The 12,618-nt window shown below is 38.3% G+C and overlaps 1 protein-coding gene across 1 annotated transcript in view; it reads left to right on the top strand.

Moving 5' to 3' along the window:
- The window catches only part of LOC129767596 (uncharacterized), a 55,687-nt gene extending 50,809 nt beyond the window's left edge, over positions 1-4,878 (top strand). Inside the window, exons 4-6 of the mRNA XM_055768638.1 lie at positions 1,784-2,872; positions 2,946-3,485; positions 3,549-4,878. Of these exons, the coding sequence (XP_055624613.1) occupies positions 1,784-2,872; positions 2,946-3,485; positions 3,549-3,875 (1,956 nt within the window). The 3' untranslated portion in view covers positions 3,876-4,878. The remainder of the gene's footprint in view (positions 1-1,783; positions 2,873-2,945; positions 3,486-3,548) is intronic.
- Positions 4,879-12,618: the final 7,740 nt, after the last annotated feature.

Raw genomic sequence — 12,618 nt, 5'->3', positions numbered from 1 at the left:
TACTACACTTTTTCTAAGCGGTTGTTTCTGTTGCAGTTGTTTACTGTGGCGATTTATTCCGGTCACCTTCCTATATAATTAAGATATGGACTGAGATATTCGAATTCGGTACATGTGAACGGTCTAAAAAATTGCATAAACCTGGAGGAAGCTGGAGGCTGGAGGAAGAGCAGCAATTCATGGTGCATTTTGCATCGTACCAATTATAGCGTTCAACCGATCTTTAGAAAAAGATCGATCTTGATGGATCGTTGTGTTGTCTTTTGACGAAGAACTACGTCTTTCATTACGGGTTCCAAACCAGAAAACAGGTCACGTTTTTATGAAATAATGTAAACGTTAAAAATTATTTCTGCTGCGAACGGATTTTAACGATTTGCATACTAATCGAATCGAACATTCTCTAAGATTTGTTTGCTATACATTACAATCCCATAGTCTGTGTATTAGGGTGCCAATGAAAATGGTCATCTTTAATTTCAAATAGTTACCAATAGCTCAATCGGACTTAAGGGAGAGTGGCACAAAGCGGTCAAAGTTTGAGTTTTTTGAAAATCTAAAAATCACCCAAGGGGGGAAAGGAAATCGGGGTTTTCGAAAAAAAAATGTATGCCAAATGTCTTAAAATTGCATGAAACGTCGAGATCCAGTGTCATCTCCAAAAAATGTCAAAAATCAACACTCTGGGCCTTTTTTCGGAATGCGAAACGAAAAGTATGGTTTTGGGTACCAAGAAAAAATAGTTATCTCGATTTTTCATTCGGAACTTGCTGCGAAATGTTGATTTGCACAATAATATACCCTTTGCAAAATATATGCTCATTCGAACTTCATTTATTAGCGTCACAGACGTAAAAATTTGAGTTTTTTTGAAAAACGAAAGATCACCGAAAATCAGGATTTTCTAAAAGCAGCAGTAAACAACTGAAACAGAAACAATCGCTTAGAAAAAGTGTAGTAGGTTTAAATATAGTGGCGCGGGATAAAGGTCATGTGTATAAATGTCTCCATTTGTATTATAAATTTATTTTCTTGTTTTTCGAAATTTATTCTGAGGTCAATGTAATGAAAGGTATCAAAGTAAAGGAATCGAGGCGGCCCAAGCCGCCAAGATGACGCGATCCGAGTGCACCACCGACCCGCCGACCCGTGTCATGCACGCAAACCTGTGTTCCACTGATTGTACGGTTAGTTTGAAACATAGGATACGAGCCATTAGCATCGTCGGACGACATACTTTTGCCTGGTGCATTACGTTTGTCCGGGTTGATTTTTGTTTTGAAATACAATACCGCGCCACAATATTTCTAGCCTACTACACTTTTTCTGAGTGGTTGTTTCTGTTCCAGCGATCTTCTGCGGCGATTTATTCCGTGAAACAGGTCTCCTATGCCTTCAATATTCCTCGATTGCGTTTCCTCAACCATGACAAAGACTCTTTGGAAATCGCATACTGCTTGCAAATGTCCTTTCCGGCTGTACTTGCGCCACTCGTCTCATTTATTGTCATATATTCGTTTTTTTTACCTCATCTACACGTTGTAGTGCGCTGCTAGAGCTTCCGGGCCCATTGCCAATGTGATGTCTTCGAGAATCCAGTTCAATAACAACGAGAATAATCTCTTGAATGCCGAGTAACATTCATTTGGTTATCTGTACAAATTATTGACTTAGACTGACTTTTCCTCTTGAGGTAACTAGTAGGAATACGTTCATTACTCGTATGCTGATAGAATCCTCTTTTCATGTTTATTGAACACTATTTTCTATGATTCTCCCACAGGTCGATTCGCTTGCAAAATACGACGACAACGGTCTGGACGACTTGTTTACATCTCTGCGGGAGCGTATTTCCATCTCGGAGATCGACACAATCGACACGGAATCGGAAGCGTTCATAACGGGTTACGACACGGTTGATTTCCGACCGCTCACTCCTCCACGCCGTAACAAAACGGGAGTAGGCACCAACGGCAAGAATGGTACTGATAAGCAGGACCGAACTGTTGATGTTTCTGAGCTGATGCGTACGGCACTCGATTACTCCCTGTCGAGTGCATCACCGGTCAACAGCACACCGCTATCCGGAAGAATGCGAATGAATGGGAGCGATATTTATCGAAGCTTCAGGGATAAGTTGAGGACGTCGTTTCGAAAAAGTAAACATTATTTTAAGAACGAACATCGAAAGAACGCGAAACAGTTCGACGAAAAACCGAAAAACACGTGGGAAACGAGCAGCCGTGGAGTCGCATTCGATCCGGACGAGTATCGGAGGAAATACGATGATGAAACCACATCGGAAGAGATTTATCAATCGCTCAATAATTCCGGTGCGCTTCAGGAACAGGGCAACAAGCATCTGGTCGAGTTGGTCAAGCAAATCGAGTCACAAATTGATATTAAAAAACAACTAAAACAGGCCCTGTCAATCTGTCGGAATACACGTGAATTCGAGTGCTCATCCGAACTGATTGAGGCGGAAAGGCTTCTGTTGCTTTCAACGTTGAAGGAAACGGCGGCCCGAAATGAGCTGAGAAGCGTCATTGATAGTAATACGAATCCAGCGACGACACAAAATGACGACCGACAGATAGGCCTGGTCGCGTTGAACCATCTAGAGTTTCCACTGAAGGAAACTGCCGTCACGGATATGTTGTTCAATTACTTTTATGTGGTCGTGTGTTCTTACAAAAATCAGGTTAAATCTACAATGTCGAAAGAACGATTCGGAGATCGGGTGAGTTTCCGAAACTGTGAAATTAAGTTTAAAAATTTGGATGCAGATTACAAGATCCGAGTGGAGGTGTTCGTACTGAGACTGCGAAAAAATCGAGGCTATGGTTCGGAGGGCAAACAACCCTCTAGTAAGGTAGGTTTGTCTGTACATAGAAATAAAAACAAAACTGTTTACGAATATTAACATATTTTTTATGATGTTTTAGAACAACAAAATCAATCATAGCTCTGTTTCAACTTCGTCTATGTTCCGTAATCCGGTCAAACTCCTCACCAACAGCAGACCAAACTCGCCCCAGAGCACCGATTTCACCCACCAATTCTCCCGCTTCAAGTCACAAGGTTTCATAACGCTTTCAGCGTCTAGCTTGTGTCCTTCGAATGGTGTCAGTCATCAGCCGCCGAGTAGTGCCGAGACACAGCAGGAAAATCGACGCCACCATTCTCCGGTGCTCTCGGCATCCAGCAACTTCCAACAGATGGTGCGACGCCAGGGCGATCGTAATGTTTATTTGGTTGAAGACTTCAAATATTTCAAACTAGATTCGGTGGTTTACTATTCGAATCTGGTTGGCGGTATCGGAATGAGCATCAAGAGCGAGGTTGTGTTTGTCAACTCCGACATCAGTGGTTTCCTAACTGTGGGACAGTGTCAGAACAGTACCATCGATTGGAGCAGAAAGTGGTGCAAAGCGAATGGGTTTGTGCTGGAGTTTTGGAACTATCCTCAAGAGTGTCAGGAAAAGGTATCGTAAACTACAATTAATATAACCCTAAATGTTTTTCTTCATCACTGCTTTATCTTTCAGCTACCGACGCTTCAAATTGATCTGACCAAATGCAACAGTGATGAGGTGGATTTGGCAGATCGTGCAACATGCTCGCGACCTCGCACATTCCGGATAGATGTTTTTCCGAAAGGTACCGGTAGCTGCAGTAGCAGCGGTATCAGCAGCTACAAAGACTCTGATTCTCATCAGCACAATCAAAATAATGGCGGTAGCAGCAACCAGCAGCCGCAATCATGTGATAACACTAAGATGTATCTCCTTTCAGTCGATACACCGAACGAGCTGCAAATGTGGCTCAACGAGTTGAATCGTGTTGTTAAGTTTTTAAAAGAGTGGAGAATTTGAAACCGTTCTCTCGTATATAAATTTAAAAAATATTTGTGCAATAACAGTTAGGTTGTGCACAAAACTACGTTTACTCCATACAAACGCGAGTTGTATCTCTAAGATACGATTGATGATTTTTTTTAGATGTTCGATCAAAATTCTCGGTCGCCGAAAAATTTCTATATTTCTAAATTTAAAGCCAAATTTTTGTTCCTACAAAAATGCGTTCATCAACAGCGCATATTCAAGCCCGAAAGCATATCGGATCTTTATTCATGTTGTAGTTGTTAAAGATTTTTTATGTATCAGAAATAAACATAGGGAAGAAAACAATATTCGCGGAGAATAAACGTAGTTTTATGCTCTACGCTTTCTCAGTTTAATTTTCCAAATCGAAGTGATTTTTGCCTAAGTGTAATATATTTTTAGCTGGAAACAGCGAATCTCAGATAGTTTTAGAATACAAGTGCCCTTCTTCTACCAGCAGATTTCAAGAACGATAAAATTTAAAATGCTAAGCGTTTTCCAAATAGCTACTAGAACAACTACTAAATAATATTATAGCTGTTAGGTATCAAATTCCATACAAAAGATAGTCACACACACACAAACACATTCCTGTTTTGAAACATAGTGCTACTTAATCAATCGTTGAAAAACAATAACTAGGAGGCAGCAGCAGCCACAACTTTGCAAAATATGGATTTTAATGCACGGAAATGATTTTTATGATCATCTTGATTCAAACTGTTAGCCAACTGCTCGAATTATAATCAAACGAATCTTTGTCGATCGTGAATCGAAATGATCTCATTGCCTTTCCAGCAAACCACGACTACTTGAAGCTCTGATGCCATAAGCTGTGCTGAGTTGATCCATGGTAGCTATTTACTTATGTTACATTTGTGGTAGAGTAAGTTAAATCAATTATTAGGAACAAACCTATTTTAATGAGTATGGTTTTGCTCTCTTTCTGTTGAACAAAATAAAAAATATGTATGTTACTAGCTGACCCGGCAAACTTCGTTCCGCCCAAAATTTATTTTTCGTTATCACATCCACGTTTTCTTACTAAGCGCCCGTTCATGGGTCCAATCGCAGAACTGTTCATTGATTGATCTTCTAATCTACCCTTTAAAATTACCTTATACTAGAAAATTCCTAGTACTTCTACCAAACTCGTCATTATAATATCAGATTATTTTCAGACACAATTCTCGTTCAAGATTTTTCAACCACTTGCAAATAACATCTTTCTCCGTTACATGGAATAAATGTTTGATACCGAAAATATGATAGAATAAAGACAGCCCTAAATCGGACAATTCCTTCCTCGAGTTTCTTATCAACACATTCGGCGATCCATTTTTATTTATATAGATAGAAGAAGCTATAGGAGTGAGTTTTATCACATCAAAATTCATTTCCACTTTCGAACAGAGATAAATTTCGTTACCGCAAATATCAAATGGACTAACAACCCTTGTCACTATGAAATTGTAGAACATATGGGGATTGAATTATCGCAAATTTTCTCATTTTCTTTAGAGTTTTCCGAAAATTTTCAATCGTCATGTTTGGTTGGAATATGTGTACTATGTTTATGGCACACCGCCCCCCCTCCTCTCCATTCCAGAGGTGGGAGGGATGTCATATTTTCATAGAAACATTTCTCGTACCCAGAAACCCTGACATCCCAAATTTGGCTCCATTTGCTTGATTTGTTTTCGAGTTATGCAGAAGATTGTCTTTCATTTGTGTGGCAGTAGAGATAGGTGTGTCAAACCACCATAGAAACATTTGGTCGGTGTTAAATCAGACCGGACCATATGACATTTTTAGGATTTCAAGAAAAACGAACATAAAGTTTAGTGCTCTGCAATTTTCAAAGCATTTAATTTTTTCGTTCAATATTGTTCTCAGAAATGTTGGCTACTCTCTGACAATACTTTTACGTATGATAGTTTTAAAAAACATCAAGTATCATGCCAAAAAAGGCAGTTATTTGGCCGTAACGTGCATGGTCCACTCTGACTGAACCAAATGAAGCATTTTTTGAGAGTTGGTTCACTATGACTGAACAATTTCTAAATATTTCTCAATCAGTTAACAGTTGTGAGTCAAAGTGTGCCATTCTGCTTTGAAAATTAGAGCGAGAAGGAGTGTGAGTTTGGAACTGCAAAAACATTTGTTTGCTTTCAGCATAATAGTCTCTGCCATCTACTGCTGGCATGAATATGATTGCACGGCAAACGTGTTGAATTCCCATTTTTAATCATCTTAGACAGTATTCGTCAATAGAATCGTCCAATTTGAATTCATTGTCATCGCTACATCGTATTCTGAAATAGTACATTTTGCGATCATTCACACTGAAGACCAGCATTTTTCACTGATCCGTTCAGTCGGAGTGGACCAAGTTTATTTTTCAATATACTCAGAATGTATACATTTTATACTAACGGGTTCAAGCCCATTTCGACAAGGTACCTTTTAGCTCAAAGAAAATGTTTTGTTGTTTGAATTCAATATACAAATGATTGTCACATGGTCCACTCTGTCTGCACATGGTATAGAGCCATTTCGCCATGGTAAATGATACATGGTCCACTCTGACTGCACACTATGAGGGATTTTCGTTGATCAATCATAACAATTTCGATCCGTTATTCCTGCTGTATGCGTGATTTTCCAAATCTGATAAAAGTGGTATATAGCTTACATAATGGTTAACCAAATGTAATCAATAACTCGAAATTTTCAATTTTGCGACTAGGATTGGAAGACCTTCGTGCTGTTGAAACATTTGTTGTCGTGACGTAAGAAGTTGGTGAGTGGGTGTGATTCACGGAGATGGAATCCAAAACGCGGATACGGTACTATAAAAACTCAACGAGAACGTTGTACGTAGGCTCCTCAATAGTGGATGCATAGTCTTCACATGTTTTCAGAGATTCGTCCGGTAGTCGACTACACAGTACATGTTCCAAGATTGTGCTCCAGGAATCACCTGGTTCACCAATTTGTCTCAATATCTTTGAATGCCGTTCGAAGTCATCGACAATTCCGTGTAAGGACGCTGAAGTTTCTTTCTTGACAGGTGGAACTTCCAGTATTGCTTGCAAATGCCGTTTTTTCAACAGGTACTTGTTAGCATACCTGTTGACTAAAGCTTGCCAGGCTAACGGGTAATTCACAGCACTAATTCCGATTGATTCTATGAGTTGCCCTGCCTCACCTTTCACTGCTGCGCGTGAAATGTCCTTCGTTCGGGGTAATATAATAAGTAGTGTCCACTTCAACTTCCAAAAACAGAGAGAGAATTCTTTATTCGATCGTCTTTTTAAATGCCAGACGTAAACAAAAGACATTTGTTAAATAGAACAATATTGTTTGTTACAATAGAACCTGACTGCCTAATCGGCATTTCGACTGAGGTACACTGTACAAAATCTATTGGACCTTTCACTTTACTTTCCCTTTAAGATAATGCATACTAAAAGGATATTCGAGTGTGTACCTAAGAAAGCTATTTATCACTTCCAGAGGATTTCTCAGTTGGTTTAAAGTTTTCTTGCTTCTTACGAGGAGTTGGAGGAGTAAGAGGAGCAGAAATTTTTCTTTTTCTTGAGCCTCCCGGTATTGACATGAATGCTTCTTCAATGGAAGTAAAATTTTCACAATCATCGGTTGGCAGAATTGCATAAGGGTTCTCTTGTGTTCCAGGATTAGGGGTCTCTTTTGCCACAGCCCTTTTGAGCATTTCAGCATAGGTCGTCTTGGATCGTTGTTTGAGAGAGTTCTTAACTTTTGCCTCCCGCGATTCACGAAAGATCGTGAACTTCTCCTTTGCAGAAAATGCAGTTATCGGCATCTTCAGAGCATGATTTATCCTCATGCATCCCCCCACATTTTGCACAACGTATCTTGTTGCTGCAGTGGGAGTCTGTATGCCCAAATTGCTTGCATTTCATACAGCTCATCACTTTAGGTACGTAAAGGCGCACCGGAATCAAAACCTTTTCAATTTCCAAAAATTGTGGAAGAGCTTTTCCGGGAAAGGTTACTCGAAACGAGCCTGATTCGAAGTACTCTTTCCCTTTTTCGGAATGAGATACCGAATGCAATTTCTTGCAAGCAAGTATCTTCAGATGATCAATATTGGCATTCTTGAATCGACCTTTTCCTTCGTGTAATATTTCATCACACGTTAGACTAGGGTCGGTGATGACACCATCAATTTCAACGTCTTTTGAAGGAATATAAACAAAATATTCCTCCGTAAAAAGTTTGCATTGCGTTATCTCAGTGGCTTGCTTGCGGTCTTTGACAACCACGCGAAGCTTGTTCTGTCTAATTAGTTTTATCGAATCGACCGTGCTGAAATTCTTTTTGAGTTCTCTGGCTATTGTCAAAATTCTCAAAGCTTTCTGACGGGGGCGAAAATAAACATTGTACGGTCCATCGGAATCTTCAGGATAGGACTTAATCCGAGGAGCTGTTTTTGATGGTGGATCGGGGTTCCCCGGCTCCGGGATAGTTGATTAATTATTAGGAATGGGAGGGGCAGAGGGACTGTGGTGTTTAGTAACATCCACTTCCATTGTGAAAGCAAGAAATTAATATCTTGTTAATGAGGACGATAAAAACAGGAAGGAAAAGCAAAAAAGGGTAGCAAAAAGCAGAACTTAGCCTACCTGTTTTCGAAGAGTAACTCCAACAAGCTGGGTAGCTGACTGTAAGCCGGTGACGATGTCAGTCCAGGTAGTCGATGGGTGCCCTGTTTAGATCCTGAGTGCTGGCGAGTATGTATACCTGTAAAACACAATTTTTTAAAAATAGGTAGCAAAAGAGTAATAGAAAAAAAACTTGATACTTCCTTTCCACTCTGCAGCGAAAGAAAAACATGTCCTTCTCCGATGAGATCAGGGAAGGAACTGAAGAATAATGATAATGCCGAATGGAGTGTGTGTTGCTAGTATTGCCATTACTGATAATGTCAATGCTACTGATCGTGTAAGGCCGCTTTATAGCGAACATTAAACAATAATTATAGCTAAAGTGGGTTCAGTAATTGTACCGACACGAATTTCGTACACTGCGTGACAGAACAAGCCTATTAAATTGAAAGTTTTTTATGTGCCGGTCTAGGAATTTTTCTTAACACTCCTATACTCGCGCATTGGTCAGTCAGACCGAGAAATCAATAATTCGTTCATTTTATCAACACTACGACTTAGCGATTCTCTCTAGCTTCGTTATTCGTCGTTCGTCATCGTTTAGCGTATCGCATGTGTTGGTACAAAGGGGACGTGTGCCATTTCTATTGAATATAATGCATAAAATCATTACCGGACTATTCTTATTTGATTTCAGTCCCTTTTGTAATTGAATTGAACGGATCCATATATTAACTATTCGTCGATATATTCATCGTTAGATTCATACGTTCAAAAGCAAAATACGAGGGTCACTATTTATATTTCGGGAATTGGCAACACTGATGTCATGTGAGTCCATCTGACGGTTCCATCGTAAAGTTTGACATTTTTGACGATATACGTACTCAGAACATTTTGTCATACGGACGCTATTTGTTTATTTTATATTTAGTTGAAAGTTTGGTCTCGGCAAAAAAATGGAACTGAACAAGAGTGCGTCAATCAACTTAATTTGATTTTTGGGGAATAAATGCTTTGAAAATTGGTTTAAGCGCATGCAAAAGTGTATCGATCATCGTGGCGAGTACTTTGAAAAAAAAAATAAAAATATATTCGTAACTTAACTATTTGTTTTTGTCCTATTCCCGAAATATAAATAGTGACCCTCGTATAAATGACACTCGTATAGTTTTTCGAGAAATATAATGGTCATACATATACACACTTGTGAAAGAATTTCACTTGTGGAAGAATTGTAAACAGTAAACTATAAACTAATCGGTGGCTTATGGTAATTTTTAACAGTTACAGTTCCGGGAAATTTTTTTATAATGAACAATATCGAGAAGATAACAAGAAGAAGAAAAGGAAGTTCCTAGAAATCCTTTTATATAATCTTTTTATGTCTCATCTAAAAAAAGGTATTAATTCTTAGTTTACCAAGAATACAGAGACAAAGAATTTTAGAAATATACAAACTTTATATTCCAGAACCTTCATCGTCTGGTGATTATCTAGAAGGCCGTTATACATTCTTCTCTTCAATAAAAGACCCGAAAAACCCGCATCAACTGCATGGAATGTAAAAAATATGTTTGTTTCAAGCATGCAGTTATGCTATGTTCTGATTCTAACTCCAATGGAACCACAATCGATTAATACGTTTTTATGTTATTTTATAGCTCTTTATATTTCCATGAATTATATTCAGTTGCTTGCATTTAATTAAAAACAGAAAAAATTTGAATTTCGTTATTTGTGTTGGAGTATCAACAATTACTGTTTTGAGGAGGCTGAATTAGATGATCTATTAACCCATTAACGACCAAGCTGTAAAAATTATTTTTCTGACGAAAGCCATTGGTGTAATTTCGATTATTAACGCTAAAGGAACACCAATGTTCAAGAATAATTTTTTTCCCATCTTCCATTTTCTGGAAAATGATTGTTCGAAAAATCGAACATTGGCCGAAACCCGCACTTTTTTTGACAAGTACAAACATACTGCGAACAAAAAGTCACTTCAATTAGCAAATATACGGTATTCATAAATGCATCAATTTTGCATTTCGGGAAGAACAAGCACAGGAGAATGGATGTCTCTAAGTATAAACCTGAATTAATCCACCTAAGGTGAGATGTGCACCCGTGGCCGAGTGGTTAGTGTCTCACATTATCATGCCGGGTGTTCGGGTTAGATTCCCGTTCTGGCCGGAGGATTTTTCGTCAGAGAAATTTCCTTCGACTTGCACTGTGGTCACGCGTATTCTAGAGCTTGCCCCTCGGAATACATTGAAGGCGTGTTATTATTTGGCTTAAGAAATCTCAACTAAGTATTAATAAATGACGCTAGTTAATGCATTCGTTGAGACGGCAAAAGTTCCACAGAGAACGTTAACGCCATTCAAGAAGAAGAAGGTGAGATGTGGCATTTCTTATTTCATGTAATTTTAACTTATTACTGGCAGGGTGTTTCTTTCAAACGAAAGCATATGCCTTTTTTTTATAGTTGGTTGTGGAGAAATGTAAATGCTTCAAAATTACCTGCAAAGTACCAAAATAGTACGAAAAAACAATGGCATAGAGGGTTGGGAGGTTATTATTCGGTATGGCGGAAAACGAAATTCCACGGGCCGTCATAACCTACGGTTATTAAGGACAACAAATCATACAGGTTTTCAATAATATTTGCTAAATTAATCGATATTTGCAAACATTCACAATTGAAAAAGCAAGAATACATGAAAAACCTTCCGTCTTCCAAAATAAACAAATCAAAGTGCGTTGCGGAGGTTAGATGTGTTGATGTGGATTCAGCAGAAAAACTTGTTCGTTTTGGCCAATGTTCGATTTTTCGAACACTCAATTTCCCCGACTGTTACTTTCCTGGAGGAGGCTTAATCGAATGAGTTTCGTCCTATATCACAATGTATGTCCTATTGTCAAAGTAATACTGTAGAAAAGTTCACATATTTTTGTATGTTATTGGGTTTTTTAATTGAAATTGAAAACAACTTTCAAACATACTTGCTTTAAATCGAATTTATTACCCAAAAAAGTTACACAAAATTGAATGAAATCGATGGTAAGTGGTAGCTAATAAATTAAGCTATCTCTTAGTGCAAAAACATTACCATATGGTTGCTTTCCAAATACATGAAAAATTATCAAAGTTGCTGTTGATTTTTCGAACGCTTGGCATAAAATGGGTTAAAACATAATAAAGACGAAGAAAACATATTTTTTGGAGTTTTTTCATTTAATAATACCCTCTTCTTCAAATAAATGCCAATAATGCCTGGAAAATACACAATGGCAACATTACAGAGAAGTTCAATTTTCGGTCTGCGACACCGTGCGCGAGTATACGTGTTATGATTTTGCACGCGAGTACAGGAGGGTTAAAGAAATTTTCTCGATTTCTCTGAATGAGGATATTCATAGTCAATCCAAAACAAGCCCGGCGGTTGAACTTGTGCTCTGGTGGACCACTTGGCTGCAAGGGCCTCGTCGGGAACGTATCGGCTCTGTGGCGGACATGACTGAGTATTGGCTTGTCTTTTGACATTGCAATTTTTTGAACTTTATTTATTATTATCTTTCAGATAACTCGTCTTCATCGAAACCTCTGTAGGGGAAGAAGGCGGGACCATCAACATCATTAAAATACATCAAAAAATCATTACAGATTATAATTTTAACCAATCATTTTATTTCAACGGTATGAACGGGTTTTTCATATTGTAAAAAAGAACAAGCTTTGCGAAGTGGGGGTAGCGTAACTAATGAGTTGATCTGAGGTGCGATTATTGCTAGTTGGAAAAATACATATTGTTTTTTACTACTTTTTCATTTTAACAACATCAGAATATTCAGCGAATTCCCTACGAGCTACACTTTGTTTTTGTGGACCTTAACATAGTATTTACAAAAAAAATTGACGTAGTATCACTGCATTCGCGAGTTTTGAAATTTTCAAGCTGTATCTAACCATCGGACGATAAAAAAAGAGAAACTAATAATGTGCCCATAAATAAAAAAAAGATACTTATTTTAAAATTCACATCATTTGCCAGCAATTTGAGGCATATTGTGTCACT

This window comes from Toxorhynchites rutilus, chromosome 2 (assembly GCF_029784135.1).
Source record: "Toxorhynchites rutilus septentrionalis strain SRP chromosome 2, ASM2978413v1, whole genome shotgun sequence".
In the NCBI taxonomy this organism is placed as follows: domain Eukaryota; kingdom Metazoa; phylum Arthropoda; class Insecta; order Diptera; family Culicidae; genus Toxorhynchites; species Toxorhynchites rutilus.
Note: the sequence above shows the minus strand (reverse complement) of the source record. Positions and strands in the feature narration are given on the sequence as shown.